We start from the raw sequence: 20,234 nt of genomic DNA, 5'->3' as shown, positions 1-20,234 counted from the left end.
CGAGTAGCTTGCTGCTTAAACTGCTTTTTTTTTTTTTCTAAAGGAACGGCTGCTGGTTTCTGGGGTTGGTGGGGAGGCTAAGTCTGGCTGACGCTCCTGAGGAGACGTCGCTGCCTCACAGCGCGCCCTCAGCTCGAGGACCTCTGAGGTGACGGAGCCCGCGCGCCCCCTCAGCTGCCGCCGCCCGCGCCCACCTCGAAAATGCGTTCCCGCCCACGGCCTCTCGCGACGCCCTCAGCGCAGCGGGGCAGCGACGGGGTGCGCGGCGCCCATGTGTTCCAAGGGGGGGCGGTGTGGCGAAGCTAAGCAGGGTCGCCCCGGGTCGGCTGCTGGAGGGTCGGCTGCTGGAGGGGTGACGGCAAGTGTTTGTCGTAGTGCGGAGCGGGGGAAAATCTCTGTCAGCCCCACACCGCGGCACTGCTCCCGGTACCGCTATTCCCGGACCTCTGCCCAGCGCTCAAGCGGCCCCGAGCGTGGGGGCCGGGCCCGGGGCGGGCGGGGCGCGGTGTGGTCCCGGGGCGGAGCGCGGGCGGTGCTCGGAGCCCCGAGCGCTGCGAGGGGACAGCGGCGGTGCCCATGGCCGTCCCGGAGGAGGCGGCCGTGTCCCGGCTGGAGGGGGGCTGGCAGGAGGTGAGCACCTGGACGGCCCTTCCCCTCAGCAATCCTCGTGGGCTGTGTGGGGTCACTCCGTGGGCCGTGTGAGAGTTCTGCAGGGGCTGTGTGATCTCTCCATGGGTTGTGTGAAGGCTCCCCGGTAGGAAAAGGTTCTTCACCAGAGGGCGGTGGGCAAGGAACGGGCTCCCCAGGGTGGTGGTCGCGGCCTGGAGCTGCTGGAGCTTGGACCACACTCTCAGACGTAGGGTTGGGGTTTTCAGCGGTGCCGTGTGGAGCTACGAGTTGGGCACGGTGATTCCCTTCCAGCTCATTCTCTGGCTCTCCCCCAGGTCTACTCGGCTCTCCAGTGGATCCACTTCACCATGGCCATGCTCAGGTACAATGGACGGGCCCCAGCAAGAAGGGAGATGGCGTATCCTGGCCATGCACGTGTTCCCGTCCCAACCTGTGCTTTGTTCTGTCAGTGTTATAGGTTCCAGCTCCATCATCACTTATGCCATCTTTCAAAACGTGGTGCGGTCCCCTGAGGTAAGGACTATAAAAGCATAGAATATCCTGAGTTGAAAGGGACCCGTAAGGGTCCAACTCCTGACTGCACCCCTTATTCTCTCCACACCGAGCTGCTGGCATCTTGCAGGTCTTGTTTTTTTTTCTGGCTAAACCTTGTTTACGGAAGCTGGGAGGCAAAGGGCTGGTGGAGAGTGTGACCCTTTGTCCGTGGTGCAGGTTTGAGATTAACCTTGAGCTGTGCTGTGCAGGGAGAAGCAGGTTCCTTAGGGCTGAGTGAGTCCTCTCCTGGGAATGGGCATTTGTTAGCGTGCCCTCCTCTACAGGGCAAAACTCATGGAGGGCTGAGGAGCTGTGCTCAGAGCTGCTGGAGTGTAAATTGGCGAAGCCTGTGTGGGAGATGCAGGGACAGGGGTCTGTGGGTTTTTCTGAGTTGTTTTTGCAGGCGGGTGTGCTGCTGAAGCTGGCACAGGTTGGAGGTGCTGCAGAGTTCAGACAAAACCAGGCTGGGCTGAATAGCAGTTTGTTGTGCTGTGCCATGCAGTGTGGCTTTGGAAGATTTCACCTTGGCCATGTGCAGGAACAGTTAGCATTTCTAATGCCAAAGCAGCACCTGTCACATCCCAAGTGCACCACACTTGGGAATCCTGCATATCCAGGAGGCACCGGGCATCACAGACTCTGTCCCAAGCCTGCCAGTCTTATGCTGTCCATGTAAACTCCCCTCTGTCCATCCAAGACTGACTAGAGGCAGTGCACAGAGCTGTGTGAAGCTGTGATTCTTTGGGATTTGCAGCATGGTCTGTGGACCGTGCAGATAACAGGTTACTGCTAAGAGCAGTAGAATGGTGAAGCTGGCACCTGTGTTGTAACAGAGCTGTCTTTGTACTTCCCTTGTCTTCAGCATGGGTTTGATCCGCAGCACACAGTTGAGGACTTTCATGGAATGCAGTAAATTATCCTCAGGGAAGGAAGGCATGCAGACAGGCTAACAAATGACATGCCACCAGATGAAGCAGGCTAGGGAGGGGAATGTGTGTCCATGTCTCCAGGGCAGATTGCTCCTGGGTAGCCAGAGCGTCACAGAAACAGTGCCCAGCACGCCCAGGACGAGCTGCAGAGATCTCAGTGCACTCCCAGTGAGGAAGGGATGCTGGGTCTCTGCCTAGGTGCTAGGACAGTTGTTTCCTGACTTCGTGCTGCACTTAGTATCTATCAAAAGCTCCCTGGATTGAGAGCCACTGACATTGCCTGCACCTGGAGAGCGCTGGACATGGTTCTTGAGGTCCTCTCCTCTGGTGTGGAGCTGGGTGAGGGTCCCAGAGTGACTCAGCAGCCCCAGCCCATTGACTTCCAGGGCACAAGTCCTCATTACTCAGGAGCCCTCGTGCTATTTACTGGTCATATGATGTGGCTGTGGCTCTCCGTGCTTGTGAATTGCACATAGCTCCAGTTCACAGATGAACTGTTACTGCTCAAGAGAGAGTCCAGATGTTTCTGCTCAGATTATTACTGCAAATCTGGATAGGATGGATATCGGCCAGAATGATCCGTTTGCATCAGGCTTCCAGGCTCTTGTTCTGCTGCTGGGGGATCCATTGCTGGTGTTTCAAAAGCAACAAACTCTTCACTAACTTCCCCATCCTCTTGTCCCCACACTTCTGGTTTTATGGGCAAATTTGTAAACAAAGGGGCTGGAAGAAATCCATATCAAAGCTTGCCACAAACTGAATATTCCCTGAGTCATGAGACTCCAGAGTAGAATATAAACAGCTCTGGAGGCTGGGAGAAGAAAAATATTATAAACACTTCCCCCTCCAACCCCCAGCTGAGGAAATCAAATATCGCATTCTTGAAACTTGTTTTTTGTCTCTGTGGAGTCAATAAAACTTCAGCATGAGCTAAGTCATTCAGAATAAATGATGGCAAGCAATGAACATGGAATTTCCTCTGTCATGTCAACAGGTTCTCTGCAGGCAGATGTCTCTGGGCAGCGGCCAGGCGTAGCAAGATCAACACGTATGCTCCAGCTTGGCAGCTCCTCTGAATCATTACGTCTTTACATTCCCTTCCTCTATTTTATAAATACCATTTGTTTTTTTTTTCTTTTCTCTTTTGCAAATAAGAACCATGTTGCCTTTTGCTTGCGACTATGCCACCTACTTCTTTATTTAGGTCTCTGACAAAATGGCTTCTCAACCATCTGCAGTGCTTCTCACCGAGGACATGTGTTGCTAGAGGAAGGGGTCACCTATGTGGACACAAATGTTGCTGCTTTTCTTATTTCAGAGTTGCTTGGTTCTAATCTGCAGTGCTCACAACCTGAAAGTTTCCCAACCTGCCATGCCTTTGCCTGCCAATGCTTCAGTTCAGCAAGGGAAAGTCTGGATTTATCACTGATTAAAAAGAGACATTTGTAAATGTAGTGATGCAGAAGCTAGCTCCAGAGCTATATTTACTGTGTTGCTGCGTTGGATAGTACAAATTCAGAACTGGAGAGGCGAGGCTGTTTGAGGAAACACATCCTGCAGGAAGCAGAGAACTGCTCTGCTGCTGAGTGCAGTGTGGAGCCCAGAAGGTACCAGGCAGTTTGCCCCTGAAACTGCCAGAAGGTCAGCACTGGTTCAGTCAGCTGCGCCTTGATGCTTTACATCCTTACTAGGCTCTTTCTTTTTACTCACAGGGACAAGTATAACACAACACAGTGGGTGGCAAGCATTTACTTAAAGGGCAACACTGAGGCAAACTTCACCCAAACGCTCAGTTCCATGAAAAAAATCTCAAAATCAAGCCCTCCTGAAATGTTTCCTTACTGTGTTTAGTGTTATAGTTTCCTAAAGGGAAGAAGAGAAGCCATCATTTTCTCTCCAGGTTGCTGAAAATTAGGTACCAAAGACTACAATTAAGAATCTAGATAATTAGGCTGCTTTTCCAGAGTGTGTGCTCTCCCACTAACAATGACAACGTTGGCCAGAACTTGCACAAATATTTTCCTGCAGTGCTTACAGCCCTTTTGGCCAGTGCATGGAAACTGGAATTAGGGTAGAAACTGCCCTTAGAGGAGATGCGACTCTGTTCCAGCCAGAAGCAGCAATGCGTGTGTGCAGTGTGTGACAGTGAAAATGCATCTGGTGTATAAAAAAGATTCAGTCTTAGTCATCAACCAAAATGCCATGAAAAACATAAGAAAAATGCCTGTTTTGAGTAATTTCACATCTGAAGATGGGTCTGTGTTTACCACATGTTTGACTGCTCTTTAGTGGATTTCATAAACATCACTTCTCCCTGCAAACCTGTCTCATTCTGGCATAGTGTAACACTGTGGGCCTTTGAAACGTTTTCTGTGAGATTTGATGCTACTTTTGGATCCTGGGGCATTGCTGGTGGCAGAGAATGTGATTAGAACAGGGCATCTGTACAGAAGCAGCTCCTGAGAGCAGAAATCAGAGGGGTTTTATCTGCCCTGCCTGAAGAGCTGGGCGTGAAAACACATCCAGATAAGGGGGTAAAGCTGCTGTTGTCAGTGGCCAGGGGGCTGTTGTGACCATTGCCCAAACCTGCTGACCAATTTAACCTTTTTCAGGTTCGCCCTCTTTTCTACCTGAGTCTCTCTGACCTATTTCTGGGGATGTGCTGGCTCGCTGGAGCGGTGCTCTATAGCACACCAACCTCCAAGCAGGATCTCATCTGCTACAACCTGCAGGCAATGGGACAAGTGAGTACCCTTGGCATCACAGTTTGTGCTGTTATGTTGTGTTCATTGCTGTCATTAGCCTCCCAGCAATCACAGCATGGCCACTGGGAACTGTTTCTAGGCAGGCTTTGGCAGAGGATCCCGGTGTGAACTTGGCTTAGCAGATCTCTTCATTTGTACAACAGATATAACCGTGCTAGGGTGTAGGTACAGCTGACTAGTGAGAGGCAATAAGGAAGGCGAAGAGAGCATGGGATGTTGTGGTTACAGTGTTTTGAGTTGCTTCTGTAAAGTGAATAGATGAGTCTATATCTATTTCCTGTTGGTCCAGTGCCAAAGATTATCTGCGTGCTTCCCACACTGCAGCTTTTCTATTCCTCTTCGTGCTTCTCCCATTCTGGGCAGGAACAGACGCATTCTGCCATTCACTTAGGCTAAAGCTTAATGTGTTAGTCAAAGAGCTGTGCCCTTCCTGTCTCACTGTCCTGTCCTGTGCTCTCTCAAGCAATCCCAAGGATGCTCAGAGGCTGCTCTATCCATTCAACCTCAGCACCATGCCCCAGCCATTCATCTTTCCAGCACTCTGGGCTGATTTCTGAGCCTAAATGAGTGAAATGCCATTTTCCTGACAGTTTTCTTTTGTCTCACCAAGTTCCCATTACAACATTAGGTGCTGCGAATCACTGCTCTTGAAAAATTCTTCAGGGCACAGCTGAGCCTGGCCACAGCATTGGTTTGCAAGCAGTGGTCCCTGGTCTTAATGGTTTCCTTTCAAAGTACCTACAAAAACGTGTCTGGGAAGAGCAAGTGGCTGTTGGGAGCCTCTGTGTGTGTTGTGAGGGCTGGTCCAGCTCCCTGGAGCAGGGTGGTACCCACAGATGGGAACTGAAATGTCTCTGCTGCGTTGCAGCATCCAAAGCAAGCAAGGTTCTCTGTGTACCTGAGAGAGGACAGGGAAGTGTATGTGTGAGAACACTCACACTACTGTGTGTTTGGGGATGGGTGCTTGCTGCCCTGGGATATTTTCAACAGCTGTGCCTTTGGGTGAAATCGTATTACTTGTGATGGTGAGTGCTGTGCTGAGAGAACAGCTGTTCCTCTTCTGGCTTATCTCTGCTTTCTCAAGCTCCCCTGTGCTGCTGTGGAAGCAGAGCAATATGTTCATTCCAAGAGAAGCAACGGTGTAATGGGCCATTTGGGAATGAAGCAGAACAATATCAAAGATGTCTTTTAGATGATGGTACAGAGGAAGGTGAGAACAGCTTGGGAGAGGCTTTTCAGAGCCTGAAGGTGGAAGGAGCCTGCAGAGATGTGGAAGAGGTGTTGCAGAGATGTTCCCCTTGTAGCTTTGCCTGGGGGACAGTCCGTGAAGTTCAGTACTGGAGTGATCTTACAGCCTGGAGAAGACGTTGCAGCTCTGGAGGAGAAGCAGGTTGGGTGCAGACAATACAGCATCATTTCTCAGTGGTGACACAGAGCATGCTATGCCCTCTTGCATTTCTGGCTCTTATCCACCCTTACTTTTCCAGCCTGTAACCAAGCTTTTCAGGGACGCTGGTGTGGGCAGGGAGCTTTACTCCCACCAAGTCTTTGCAGGACTTGTCAGAGTGCTGTGTTGAGGCGTGCGGGGTGCCTGCCCCATCCCAAGCTCAGCCCCAGGGTTACTGGTCCTCAGCAGCAGGACAGCTGAGATAGCGTGCATCTGGCAGGAGCTCCTGCTGCTGTTTGCTCTGTGAGAAATTAAAACAAATGGAGCACTTGCCATAGCAACGGCACCCACATGGTGCATGTGACACGGTAGAGGACACCTCCTTGCTCAACACCCCAGCAATGCTCCTGTGTGGTGGGAACATCTTGTGCATAAGTAGGAGCCAGCAACAGGTTTGACCAGTGCCTTCTACAGAGTATAATTGATCTGTAACCAAATGAAATGTGAATAAATGTCTCCTGGCCCTGTCCTGCCTGTGCGGAGAGGAGAAGTCTTGCAAGGGTTGCATTCCTGGGTATCTCATAAATACACATGGCTTGTTTGCCCACAAACACCTAAAAGATGTAAAATGCAGTGAGCCACAGGGGAGCTTAGCACTCATGTTTGCAGGGACCCGCACCATACTGCATATGATTTGGTTGACTCAAGGCATTTTCTTAGGAGCAGGACAGTATTCTGGCTTATGCAAACTGTTGACCGTCAGTTTATTACCAAGGACTGAAGTTCCTGCTGATGAAATTCCCTTAGCATCTCTACCATCTTGTAAAGGAGGAGATGGCTTTGTTTCAAAGACCTTTTTTTGGCTTCAGACTCTTGGTTAAACTCACGATATTAAATGTAAATCGTGTTCCCTTCTGCTCTCCCTTGACTTTGTTCTTTTCTCCCCCCTACTTTGCCTTTGCATTGCAATAGTGACGTCCAGAGCAGAGATTGTGGTTATAATTGCACAGTTCCCCCACATTCTTCCACTTCAGTTCCAGTGGCCTAATAATGTCCTGGCAAGCTCCACTCATGCTGCTGAGCACAATGGGGAGCCACAGAAGTGTTATAATGAGGGCCTCCCATGTCTCCCAGCGCCTGCTTTATCTCCTCCTGGTGAGCACTGCAGGACTGTCCCCAGCCCAAGGTGGGGCTCAGAGGAGAACTCCCTTCTCTTCCTTCTGGCGACTTCCCAAGTTCCTTCTTCCAAAAAAATGCAGTGCTGACATTTTGTGAGCTCTCCAAGGCATTTTGAAGCACAAGAGAATTATCTTTGTGGACTGTTCTGGTGACTTTCCCTGGAAGTAATTGAAGAATGGCAATGAACCCTCATTAAACCTCCTCTAATGAGCTGGAAAGTCACTGTAATATTCCTGCTGCAGTGTAACAGCCCCTTGGATTGAGCCTCTTGAGAACCAGCCAAGAGTGTTTGCAACTTCGTTGAAGGAGACCAGGTTTATTTAGTGACTGTGTTCCTGGACTTAGATGGTACCAAGTTGACAAACCTGTGCTCCTTGCTTCTTTGGCAGAGGGTAGAAAATCCACAGGAAAATTCAATAGCCCAGCCCTTCCTCTTTGCCATTGTCACCAAAGCATGTGTTTCCTGTAACAAACACAACACACGCATATATATCTCGAGGTCAAGCAGCACTGTTTGCACTTGACTGCCTGGAGAAACCATGGCTGGGGATTCAGAAAAAGTGCAGGAAAGATTTGTTCTTTTTACAGGAGATTTCAGGTATTTGGTTTCACCTCAAGCTTCAGTTAAGGGCTGGGAAACGCATTGTGGGAAACAGTTATTTGTATTCTTTCTTTCCTTCTTTTTCCCGTGGAGGGAAAAGGGCTCTTAGCGTGTTAATGTTTGCTTACTGTGAGATTGTTCTATCCTCTGCCCCCTCTTTCCTCTTTAAATATACTGTTGTTTTCTGTTTCTGTGAATTCGCTGTGTAGTGAGCTCATTTTGTGAGTTACAAAAGCCAAGTGCCACATCTGCGTTGTGTTTCCTAATGGATGTAGGATAGAGAAGATCAAAGTGCCTTTGACCCCTTTTATATTGTCAGAATTTGAGCCAAAAATGAGCCAAGTCATAAAGATTTGTATTTACAAGACAATCCTTTGGTCATCAGCTCTCATATCCCTGATTTAGGGCCAAGGAGAAGGTCCTTTTGTGCAGGCTAAGGTGAGACCCCCTGCACACTCATCCTGCACTGGTGCTGGTTGGGGACCTCACCTTTGGCAGTCCACCATGCTGCTTAACATCCTGCCTTTGGCCCATGCTTCATTAATGAGGAACTAAAACACTGCTACAGGAACTATTATCATAGAGCTAAAATGCTGGTTGTTTCTGTTTCTCAGGTATTCTACGTGGCCTCTTTTCTGTACACTGCCAACTACACCTGGCACCTGTACATGGACCTGAAGATGAAATACAATCAGAACCTTAACAGGATGACCCCCACAGTGAGTAGGATAGATATGCAATAGCTGTTGGGTACTGAGGTATAACTGTGTGGGTTTATGAGTTGCATATATGACAGTTCATCTTGTCAGAAAGACTTTGAAGGCCCTTCTGCCCTGCGACTGTATGAATTGACTATCTTGCTGGACCACTTAGGTCAGTAGAGATACAGCTCAGTCTGCTATAGGATCTCAGTGAAAGATAAAGCTTGCAAGACTGAAATGTGCAAAAGTGATTGGGAGTGCACGTCACAGAGAAGAGAAAGCTCAGGACCACATATTGGTGGAGTTCTTCCGCAGAACAGCAGTTTGCACCAGTTGAATAAATGGTTTATTGCTTTTGCTGTCTTCTGCCAGTGCATGGCAGAGGAATGCTCCTTTAGGGGACAGGAAAGCAGCAGGGACCTGAACAGTTTGGAACAGAGAACTGCAATTTCTGTCCTTCCCAGATGTCATACGGAATTCAAGAGCGTCAGTACTGTATTGTGAGAGTTTGAGATAGGTGTGACAGAAGAGAGCTACTGATAAAAGAATGAGTTGGCTCCATGAAGAATGGGCGGTCCTGACTTCATCATCACTGACCTTTATAAAAGCCCATTTTGGAGCCAGTGTAATCACTGGGAACTAAGGAACAAGGACACAGTACTCAAAAATGCTCTTAGAGTTACAGGCTAAACAAACACTTCACACACCATGTGATCACAATCTCTACTTGCAGTTGTTTCATTCCTCACACCTGGCTAAACAGTTGCTCTGTAACTGAAATTCTTCCTGATATATTGCTGCAGGACAACAGACTCTTTATGCAGCTCTTCGCATTGAACACATCAGCCCCAGCCCTGTGTGTAGCCTTTATCTTCCTCAGACGTTTGCTGTGCACAGCAAACTTTGTGTCTCAGGTATTCCATCTGTCTGTGCAGGAGCAGCAGGTGGGACAGATCAGTCTGTATTTCAAGGGTTCTTGTCTGTAGGGTTTGGATTCACTTGTAGGATTGGTTTCCTTCTTGCTGGACTCCCATTCAAAATGCAGCACCTACAGTAAATTCTCTAGCACTAAAGCTGTGCCCACATTATATTCTCACAGCTGGCGAATTGGTGCCAGCTGGCAAAGTACATTTCCTGGTGAACTGAGACAGGGACATTCCAAATCGCCTGCATTTCTTCATCAGAACATGAAGTTTCTTAGGAACAGGGCCAGGTTAGATGAATGAGCAGTACAAAGAATGAATATCTTACACCAGGGAGCTCATCCAGTGTCTGCTACTTGTCTGGTTCAAACCTCCCCTCTCAAATACCCACATCTTGAAGGAGAGCATGTCAGTAAGCTAGTGGAAGTGTAGGTTGTGTCTATTGCACATCAACACACACTGAACCCTGCAGTATTGATTCGGTGCAATGTGGAAACAAACATTTGTACTTGGTCTGGGGATTTATCAGCATTTTAGAACCTGGAGCTGCTGGAGCACTCACTGGGAGCTGGTTGCTGGGAGCCACTGGCTGTACAATCATTTAACTAAGCTGTTTGGACTTTGCAGGTTGCAGATTATGCAAGTTGCATTGGCCGAGTAGCAACGATTTTGTCCAGGTAAGATTCATTTCCCTCTGGCAGAATGATGTGAGTTTGGTAAATTGTGGTGCAGTGATCCCTGCTTTGTAGTTACTTCGAAGTGAACTGTACTAAATGCTCAGAGCAAGAGTCTTTGGATGTAAGGGCCTTCTTCCAGTCAAATTAGTTATAACTGTATTAACTATATATAGTCTTTTTTCAGAAAGTGCTCCTTTTACCAATTGCCTGTATGAATAAAGTGTGGAAATTAGCAAAGTTGGTAAAATATTCCTCCAGAGCAGCGTCGACAAAAAGAATTTCTAAGTCCTCTACAGTGACAGAAGAAAGAACAAGGAGTGTTTGGCTGGCAGCAGGTGCATTGCAATGCAGTAACCGTGCTGTTGTCCTCTCTCCTCCTAGCCTGATCCCTTTTCTTCTAATGGTGCCTGTGTTTTGCCTGGGCAACAACAGTAACTGCTACCAGAACTTCAGTCAAAAGCATGGGTAAGCCTCATGCTTCTTTCCAAAACAGTCTCACCACTTCTGAGTCATGGCAAGAGCTCAGGCTGCTCCCTTTCACCCTACAGATGTCTCTTGATGCACACAGAAATGGCGGAGCCCACCAACGAGCCGCTAACGCTGAGTGCCTCTGTTTGCCGAGCAATGCATTTCTATGGCATTGGGGTCTTCCTTGTTTCCTTTCTGATCAGCTTCGTAGCCATTCTGGTAAGAAACATAATCCTTGCATGCCAGCCATTGCACTAGGTGGATAGTGGGAGAAGTTTTACCCCATTTCATCATTACATGAGTCACAAGTCACTTTGCATGCAAGATGTTTCTCAATCTGCCAAGTTTGCTTGGATGGTATCATCAGCCAGACAGTGTGAGGAGAAGAATTGTGCAGTACTGCTCCCCTTTTGGAAGGGTTGGGGGTAAGAAAAAATATAAATCCATCTGGAACAGCCCATCTCAAACAGAATTTAGCAGGTAGAGAAGGCTTAGAGAACGGCAGCAGAGATCACATGCCAGCTCAGTGCAAGAGAGCAAATCAATGAAGAGTCCTCAATTCAGAGAAGATCACGTGCAAAGCAACTGCTCTCTCCTAGAGAGCACGGTGTTGCACAATGTGAAGAGGTTTAATAGACTGACATGAGGATTTCACCAAAAAACATGAGATACTCTGTTCTAGAGGAGCAAGCGAGATCAGAGCATGTGCCCAAAATGCAAGCAAGAATGTATGCTTATTCCTTTCAGGTTGTACTCGTTCAAGCCCGAGGTTTGTACAAAAGGTTCGTAAACTCCACGGGATTCCTGGGAGATCAGCAGTGGGCAATGATTAAGATGGTGGAACAACGAGTGGTTTTTTACCCCATCGCATTCTTCTGCTGCTGGGCGCCAGGTTAGCAGAGAGCTGTCACAATATTCTCCTAAGACTTAGTGCCTGGCAATGAAAGTCGAAGGAGGCGGGGTTAAAGCAACACCCTTTTGTCAATCCTTTCTCACAGCTGTCCTCCTTGGGATACTGAAGCTGACAGCTTCAGCAAGCAGCAAAATCTACATGGCTCTTCTCATTCTACAGGTAAAAGTCTTCGTCTGCAACCTCTGATGATTTGCTTTCCCTGCTTGAACAGATGAATTAGTGTCTGTTTCTAATCTCTGCTTGACAAAGCTGAGCTTTTCTAGCTATGAATATTACTGCCTGGGCTGAATTTTTTCTTTTTGTGGGCAAAGAAGATCTTTCTCAGTTGCTGTTTTTTGCAGACTTGAAAAGGTCTCAGTAACCAAAATCACACTATCACGGAGATTGCTTTAAATAGGACTAGAAGGGATCCTCAGAAGTCAGTTACTATTTCCATCTTCTCTGAAAGTCTCAGAATGTAATTCCTCCCCAACAGTTGTCCAGCTGTCTGACGTGCCGAAGGCAGAATTTAGCAGGGATTATTAAAATAACCGTGAGATTTCTATATCACGTGGGGGTTGCAGATAGATAAAATCACGCTGGAAGTGGGAGGCTTGGCATAACGTGCCAGATTTGACAGCCTGGCAGGGAGCTGCTGAATGCTTTGCAGTGCTGACTGACAAGACAGCCCTGATCTCCCTTGCCATCTCTCCCAGGCGCTGACAGCAGCTTCTCAGGGACTTCTGAACTGCATTGTGTACGGCTGGACACAGCATGTCTTCCTCTCCCTCAAACGCAACATCTGCCGCGACGTTGACACTCAGACTCCTCTGCTGCGCTCTCAGAAGAAGTTCTACGCCAGCACGCTCCCTGCCAGCCCTCCAGACACAGAGGTGTCCACGTCTACCCTGCTCTGATGAATCCCTGCGGCAAAAAGGAGAGTAGGCAGCATCCCAATGGGGCCTCGTATTTTAGCAATGTCAGCCCGCACGGCTGTTGGGCTGTCTGGGTGTGAACTGTTCTGTCAGCAGCACGGTTAACTGTAGTGCTGCAAGAGCCTCAGCAGATCTGTCAGAAAAGCACTTTCAGTGAGGATAGTTATTTATTTTACAGATTTCTATGGACTTAAAAGGGATTCTTTAAACCTGGTAAATTTTTAGCACAGGCTTTCTTCGTATGGAAGTATCTCTAGAAATACAGCGAATTATATGTAACAACTCCAGTATCTAGTACAGCTCCTCTGAGGGCATGTGGTCAAAGGATGTTTTACTTTTCTAAGTATTTGTCAGGTATTTGCCATTACAAGTTAACATTAAATCAAAGATGAATGTTTTTAAATCCATCTTTCAATTCAATATATAAATAAGAGCATGCACCCTCCTGATAGCCAGCTGCATGGAACAAGGCTGCATGGTTTTTGCATGGTCGGACTGGATGATCTTAGAGGTCTTTTCCAACCTTGGTGATTCTATGATTCTAAGAAATCATAAAGTAGAAGAAAGAAATCAGTACTCACTTCCATGCTTTGACTTTTCTCACATCTCCCTTTCTGCCAACTCTTGCTCAGCCACAACACTCAGAAAATTGAGGTTCTTCAACCCAGCGGAGCACCACTCACGAACCAGGAGAGCAGGACTTCACATGAATCTGTCCCTGCTCTCCTGAATGCTCAAGTGAATTACTGAGATCCCATGAACGTATCCTTAGCTGCACTGAGAAGAAAACAACCCTGTAATGTTCATGCTCTTTAATTTCTCATAGTTTCGTTTTTAGGGCCCAACCCGAATTTATTTACATAGTTGGTTATACAAGAAGAGGAAATACTCGAGTTTTGTGTAATTAACTTTTATACAGTTTACACAGTTACATTACATAAATCACTTTCTACATATCTCCTGGGATTGTCAGTCTGGCTTCAGGGATGTACCCACAGAGGCCCTCAATCCTTCTCCTTCTCCTTCTCCTTCTCCTTCTCCTTCTCCTTCTCCTTCTCCTTCTCCTTCTCCTTCTCCTTCTCCTTCTCCTTCCCTTCACTTTTTTTCTTTTTATTCTTTTCTTTTTTTTTCTTTTCTTTTTTTCTTCTTTTCTCTTTTTTTCTTTTAAACGTAGTCGTCATCTTCTTCCATATTCTGCTCCTCATTTTCAGGAGTCTCAGATGTCTCTATGGATGAACTTGTACTGAAAAATGCAATTACTGCATTTATGTATTTGATTGCAGCAATGAGGAGAGCAACTAGAACAAGGGCAACGGGAACAGTGATTCCTATTGCAGTCCCAAAAGCTTTATCTTGGACAGCCTCTGCAATGGAGATCATGAGAGCTGGTGGGGGGCCACTGTCCACGCTCCCCCCAAGGCCATGGAACTGGCAGTCGGGGGGGGCCCAGCCAGCTTTGCAGTGGCAGTGTTCGAGGTTGTTGCAAACCCCATTCCCCCTGCACGAAAACTTTGCATTGCACTTGGTTCTGATGGTGGCACCTGTGCATGTCTTGTTAATACAGATCTTCTTTGGACCACATTTGGTGCCATCCATTCCTCCTCCGATATCAGGTGTGTCTATGCTAGCATGGTGGGCTGTGCCCCAGCACCAATCCTTAGGTCCTGGAGTCTGAATGATGGTTTCAGACTTCTCCATAAAGGCTGTCTTCTTTACATTCACACACTGCAGCCTTCCACACAGAGCATTTCGGGGCTTACATTCCACAAAAGCAACTTCAGTCCCATCGCCACCACAGTTGCCAAATCTGTCCCCTCTCATATTCTGCTCTTTGAAGCAACTTTCTGGAGCACTCCGAGCTTCATCCCCGAAGACTTTTCTGCATAGTTTGTCATGGGATGCGCACTTCCCACGGTAGCAGTAACCATTGTCACTGCAGGGCGTCCCGTCGTGCATGTGCAAATCCTCTGGGCACCACTCAGAAGTCCCATTACAATACTCAGGCAGGTCACATTCGTCTGCCTCTGACCTGCACTTGTGCCCTGCAGGGTGAAAGCGGCAGTTCTGACAGCACTGCCCAACGGAGCAGACAGCCCCTGGCTTAAACCTGCAACTTTGGAGGCAGCAGGGATTGCCTCGGCAGTGCTGCGGCCCCCCGCAGTCACACTGCTCTCCCTCATCTATCACCTTGTTGCCACAGGTCTTAAAATAGAACAGTCTATTGGGCTCGGGGATGTTGTTTAAGCAGTTGCCGTCCCCTCTGCTGAGCAGGTCTAAATAGCTCTGAATGCTGCAGTTGCTGAAAGCCGTGGCACCATCGAGTGTACCTCCCGTCATGTAGCACTTGGCATTTCCGCAGCGACACTCCCTTCTGTCATGCTCCATCCCCAGGTTGTGACCCAGCTCATGCGTAAAAATAATTGCGAAGGTCTCAAAATCTTCTCGTATGTAAGATACAAGACCTGACTGGTAGCCGGGGTAGCAGATGGTACCTACATAAGCCAGCCCAACGATGAGTCCAAAGTCTGTGTAAGTGAATAGATGTGCAATGTCGTATTTCATCCTACGGGAAAGATACCTATTTCCCCAATCATTAAAATTGTTAAGAACTTCTTCTATATCTGGGCTGTATCTGATCAAGTTGCCGCGCGTCCAGATCTCCAGCCCAATTAGGCATATGCGGGTCTTCAGAGGATAATAATGTATTTCTGATAAATTGATCGTATCTATAACCAGAAACATCACAGAGGTTTCATTGCTCCCTTGGAAGGAAAACAACTGGTGGTCCACCACGACAAATATCTCAACATACCTGGTGTACTGCAGTCTCTGATCCAAGCCTTGCTTCCCTAAGGGTTTTTTTGCCCCCATCCGGCTTGGTTGCTTTTGCATCACCACATCAGTCAAGCCACACGTCAAGGACTTGTCCCTGCTCTTCTCTCGTCGATAGAGGAGGTGCTGGAAGGTCAGGGAGCCCGGCACGGGCTCGATGCCATAGCTCAGGTTCCCGATCTTCAGCTGCCCCCTCAGCCCCGCGCAGGTGCTCAGCGCTGCCATGGAGCCGGGGCTGCCCTCCACGTAGCCCAGGTGGTGGCAGCCTTCGGGAACGTGGGGCTGCTCCACCACTCTCCTCCCGTGGGGGCTGTAGGTGATGAGCGGGAGGTTGTTCACCACCAGTCCCCGTGTCTGCGTGAGGCGGACGATGCGGTTTTCACCCTCCACTCTGATGATGTAGGACACCTCTCCCTGCGCCAACCTGCCTACCGCTGGGACTAGTTTCTTCGGCCGGATGATCTCATGGATGGCATAACCGGGTGGCGGGCGATGGCCGCCTGCCTCAGGGAGGAGAAGAGCCCCCAGCGCCACCCAGACCCACAGCCTGAGGAGCAGGGCTGTCCCGGGGGTCTGGAGCCACCTCACCACCTTCAAAATGGAGGTGAGGCGCCTCAGAGAGGCCAGCCCTGCCACCAGCATCTCCATCTCCTCACCCTTAAGGCTCTCAGACAGCGGCCGTTCCTCAGAGATGGCGCCCGGCTGCTTCCTCAAGAAGGTTCTGGAAAGGCCGCGGCCCTGCCGGCCGCCATGTTGTGAGGTGACAGCCTGCTCCCGTGGCACAGCTCTCTAAGGTCCCCTTCAACCTGAGCTATTCTGTGGCTGATTCATTGCCTCGCCTCCTTTCCCAGTCTGTAAACCTGTGGTCTCCAGCCTTCTTTATCACACAGTCCTAGCGGTATAAGTTTCCTGAGAGCTCCCTCCCAACATACGCATATTAATTTATTTGTCAGTTGTGTGCTTGCTGTACTGTACTTCTAATACACCCCACGCTGGAGAGCCCTGCTGCAAACAACACCCCCGGGGCACGGGTTGGGGTTACCCCTGCACAACCAGCCTGTTCTTTTCATATGTAGGAAAAATCAAAATATATTTGTATGAATGCATGTGTCTGCAGCCCCTCTCTGCTGACAGGAGCATGGCCCTCATTTTAGCACCAGAGTTGCAGTAGGTGTTGCTGCCTTGGCCCGCAGCTGAGCATTCATGCAGTTTATTGTGTGAAGGCTGTGCTGAAGGGAGTGAGAGCTCTGAATATACCCTTAACCAGACAGAGCTGGAGGTGAGCAATTTCAGCAGTGTAAATTCCCTTTTCTAGCTCAAAGTGCTGCTGCTCCCCAGTGTTCACTCAGTTCTCTGAGAAGTGCTGACTTGACTTTTTGCACTGTACCTGTTCTGCTCTGCTCCTGCTGCTCTCGGCTTGCTCTGACACCTTGGCGCAGCCTGGCAGAGATCATGCACTGCCAACAATTTCTGTAGCTGCTCATGTATCTTGGGGACCAAGAGATCTACAGGGAGGGGGACACAATGCTGTGGGCTGAGGGAGTTCCCTTGGCACTGGTGCAAGCAAAAGGCTCTGCCCCAGCCACCCTGGGATCCTCACTGCTCCGTGTGTCACAACTGTGTCTGCCAGAGCAAGCCATCAGGATTCCAAAAGAATCAGAGCCCTTCTGTCATTTTAGTCAGTGTTGTTTTTTTTTTTTTTTCCTACTGAGGTCTATCAAAACAATTTCATTTTGCTATCCTACAGAATAGAAACAGAGGTTCCCCAACTGTACATTTACATACAGATCAGTTTTAGATGAGTCCACTGCAGCTGTGTCCAGAGCTATTGCCTGAGCCCAGTTGCTGCTGCATGAAGTCCTACACCGGGGAGCTTTGACTCTCAGCTGATTTCGAGTCGCTTTCTTCCTTCTCAGGAGCCCCCTCTTTGGACTGACAGCATCCAGCAGATCTGCTCAACATTCGGGCTGTGATAAGCTTTCTGACATATTCAATGGCAAGTGCTGCAAGTATCAGAACAGTGCCAGTCATTATGGTAATCCTGACAATCGACTTAAAAAGCCCTTTTTTCGTGACTGGTGTGGGCCCGCTGTCGATGCTTCCTCCAAAGCCAGTGTACTGGCAGAAGGGAGGTGCCCAGCCATCGTCGCAGTGACAGTTTCCTTTAGTGTTGCAAACACCTTTTCCTCCACAGGTTCCGTTGGCAGAGCAGTGGGATGCCAGGTACTTCTCCTCAGGGACGCACGTCCGATTGATGCAGATCTTCTTCTCACCACACTGCGTGCCGTCCTCGATGACTCCAACATCCGAGGTGTCCAGGCCCACGTGGTAGTCTGTGCCCCAGCACCAGGTATCGCCCACTGGGGTTTGGATGATGGTTGAGTGATCTTCTGTCTGAGGCAGATGTCTGACATTCGTGCACTGCACCCTCCCGCAAAGGGCATTTTCTAACTTACATTTCTGAAATTTGCTGTCTGCCCCATCTCCCCAGCAATTGCCAAACCGATCCCCTTTCGTGTTCAGCTCCTGGAAACATTGTAGTGGAGCAGGTTGTGCTTTCTTGCCAAAGATGTCCCTACACTGTAATGTGCGAGATCTGCATTTGCCTGAATAGCAGTAGCCATCCGCAGCACACGTGGTTCCATCCTGCTTGGCCACATCCTCTGGGCAGTGCTCAGATGTCCCGTTGCAGTACTCGGGCAAGTCGCATGGACTGGTGCTCTTCCTACACACTTCTCCTTCTGGAAGAGGCTTGCAATCCTTGCAGCACTGTCCAGAACTGCAAATGGCTCCTTCTTTCTTTCGACAGGTGTTGTCACAGCAAGGGTCCGATTTACACTGTTCTTCTGAGCCGCAGTCACACTCCTCCCTGTCCTCGAGGACACCGTTCCCACAGCGCTGTGGTACAAATGTCACTATAGACGATGGGATGTTATTCAGACATTTTCCTTGCCCTGATGTTATAAAATCAAAATAGTACTTTGCGCTGCAGTTGCTGAATCCATAGCTCACTGTGCTCTTTGGGTTCATGATGCATTTAGAGGCATTTCTGCACCTGCAGTGTTCGTCATCGTGCTTCATGCCAAGGAGATATCCTAACTCATGGGCGACGTGGACAGCAGTGTTGATGTAAGTCTGTTTTGCAAAGGATATAACAGCAGAGGAGCGCTGTCTGTTGCATGCACCGGCAAAGTTTGATTCACCGCCCATGCGCGATGCTCTCGAACTGTGACAGAAATCCAGCGAGGCAAACAGACACCCCACATCATGCACGATGTGTGTAGGGCTATGCTGCACCCGCCAGCGATTGAAACTGTGAAGGACCTGAGTTATGTTTTTGGTGATACTGATAGGGTTCTTCTCTGTCCAAATCTCCAGTGCTGTTAATAACACGCGAAGGCGGAAAGAGGAGAACAGTCCATCCACCAGATTGATTATTTCAATAACTTCCAGTCCCACATTTGTTATACTTCTGCCGAAGGTGTCAAACCCCTCCTTGTCCACCACCACCATGAGTTCCAAGTACCGCGTGCGTCCCCAGGGCTGGAACTGCCTTAGTGCTGTCCCGTGGCCTGGAAATCGCCTGCCCCCGTGGGGCGTTTTGTAGATCACCGTCCCAGGAACCGCCGCCTCCCTCTGCAGCAGAAGGTGCTCAGATGTGGAGGAAGCTGCCAGGGGCTCGATGCTGTAGCTCAAGTTTCCAATCTGCAGCAGTCCCCTGAGCCCAGAGCAGGTGGACAGAGTCACCATGGAGTCCAGGATGCCTTCCACGTAGCCGTGGTAATAGCAATCTGCCAGCACACGGGGCTGCTCGATCATGACCTGCCCTTTGGAGTCACGAGTGAGTATAGGAAAGTTTTTTACTACAAAGTCTTTCTTCTGCCTGAGGTGAATGGTATAATTCACACCTTGGATGCTGATGAAGTAGGACATGCTGCCCTGGCTGGCTCTGCCTGCCTTAGGGCCAGCTTTCTGTGGAGTTACTATCTCATAGGCTGCATAGCCCCAGGTGGGCTGGGGGCTGCAGTCTGCACACAGCAGCAGGAGCCCCGTGAGCAGGAAGGAGAAGCCCAGCACAATAGGATCCCCACTGCCCATTGGGACACACCTTGGCACAAGCCCTGGCTGCGTCTGGTTTGGAGCCGGTCACCAACTGGAATGAAGGGCCCAGGGAGCATCCGTTTGTCCAGCTCCTATTCAAATGCAAACATTCCATGGGGAGCACAGGCAACCGCCCGGCCCTGGCATCAGCGCAGGTAGGAAGAGCACCCCATTAAATACACCCCAGCTGCTGCACCTTGCTCGGGCTGACCTTGTTTGCTGAGAGCACAATGAGCCAGTGCTGCTGTGGCAATTTGTTTAAAAGGGGATTAAGCATTCCTAAATGGAAAGGAATAGCGGATTACCAGGAAAACAATGAGGATTTGGTTGCTAATGGGTTCAGCTGCAGGGTGAGAGCCTGTAGTGCCTGGTGACAGATATCTTTGCAGGGCACATCACTCGGCTGAGTGCACGTTACTGAATGTTTTAGTTGTTCAAGGGCAGTTTTCTTTCTGGAAAGGGAGAGGCATAGTTTGGGTCACTCACTCTTCTTCTACACGTAGAAGACAGTCTCACTTTCACAGAGCTCTTGCAGCTGGTTTGGCTGCCTTGAATACTCCTGGGATATTTGGGAATTGTTTTTGCTCCCCTTCCACCAGTCTGAACCAAAGCCTATCAATTTCTCCCCTCCTGGGTTCCCACCAGTTGCAGTAAGGCAGTGCCCTGCTCCTTGCTCCTGC

General features: G+C 49.3%; 3 protein-coding genes across 5 annotated transcripts; 1 reads left to right on the top strand and 2 right to left on the bottom strand.

Moving 5' to 3' along the window:
- On the top strand, window positions 67–13,024 carry TMEM116 (transmembrane protein 116). Of its 3 annotated transcripts, none has more exons than XM_021413397.1 (11): window positions 67–343; window positions 945–991; window positions 1,080–1,143; window positions 4,706–4,837; window positions 8,640–8,744; window positions 10,277–10,326; window positions 10,708–10,791; window positions 10,875–11,013; window positions 11,542–11,686; window positions 11,793–11,866; window positions 12,403–13,024. In XM_021413397.1, the coding sequence occupies exons 1-11, from the start codon at window positions 272–274 to the stop codon at window positions 12,601–12,603; spliced, it is 1,113 nt and encodes a 370-aa protein (XP_021269072.1). In that variant the 5' UTR covers window positions 67–271; the 3' UTR covers window positions 12,604–13,024. The 3 variants fall into 3 exon arrangements, with proteins under 3 accessions (XP_021269072.1, XP_021269070.1, XP_021269071.1); XM_021413395.1 differs by having other exon boundaries at window positions 69–630; XM_021413396.1 differs by lacking the exon at window positions 67–343 and adding an exon at window positions 689–754.
- Window positions 13,159–16,138, bottom strand: LOC110406626 (disintegrin and metalloproteinase domain-containing protein 9-like). The gene has a single exon (XM_021413387.1). It carries the CDS (start codon window positions 16,099–16,101, stop codon window positions 13,786–13,788), a length of 2,316 nt encoding a protein of 771 aa, XP_021269062.1. The 5' UTR covers window positions 16,102–16,138; the 3' UTR covers window positions 13,159–13,785.
- On the bottom strand, window positions 17,279–19,708 carry LOC110406625 (disintegrin and metalloproteinase domain-containing protein 21-like). The gene is given in 2 exon segments (XM_021413386.1): window positions 17,279–19,597; window positions 19,599–19,708. Coding segments are annotated over 2 exon segments (2,355 nt in total). The 5' UTR covers window positions 19,670–19,708; the 3' UTR covers window positions 17,279–17,313.

Source organism: Numida meleagris, chromosome 14, assembly GCF_002078875.1.
Source record: "Numida meleagris isolate 19003 breed g44 Domestic line chromosome 14, NumMel1.0, whole genome shotgun sequence".
In the NCBI taxonomy this organism is placed as follows: domain Eukaryota; kingdom Metazoa; phylum Chordata; class Aves; order Galliformes; family Numididae; genus Numida; species Numida meleagris.
This window is presented reverse-complemented; position numbering and strand designations above follow the sequence as displayed.

Coding starts and splice junctions, on each gene's coding strand:
- TMEM116 (XM_021413397.1), top strand. CDS start 272: ATGTGTTCCAAGGGGGGGCGGTGTGGCGAAGCTAAGCAGGGTCGCCCC. Junction 8,745..10,276: donor TTAACAGGATGACCCCCACA/GTGAGTAGGATA, acceptor TGGACTTTGCAG/GTTGCAGATTATGCAAGTTG. Junction 11,687..11,792: donor CTTCTGCTGCTGGGCGCCAG/GTTAGCAGAGAG, acceptor CCTTTCTCACAG/CTGTCCTCCTTGGGATACTG.
- LOC110406626 (XM_021413387.1), bottom strand. CDS start 16,101: ATGGAGATGCTGGTGGCAGGGCTGGCCTCTCTGAGGCGCCTCACCTCC.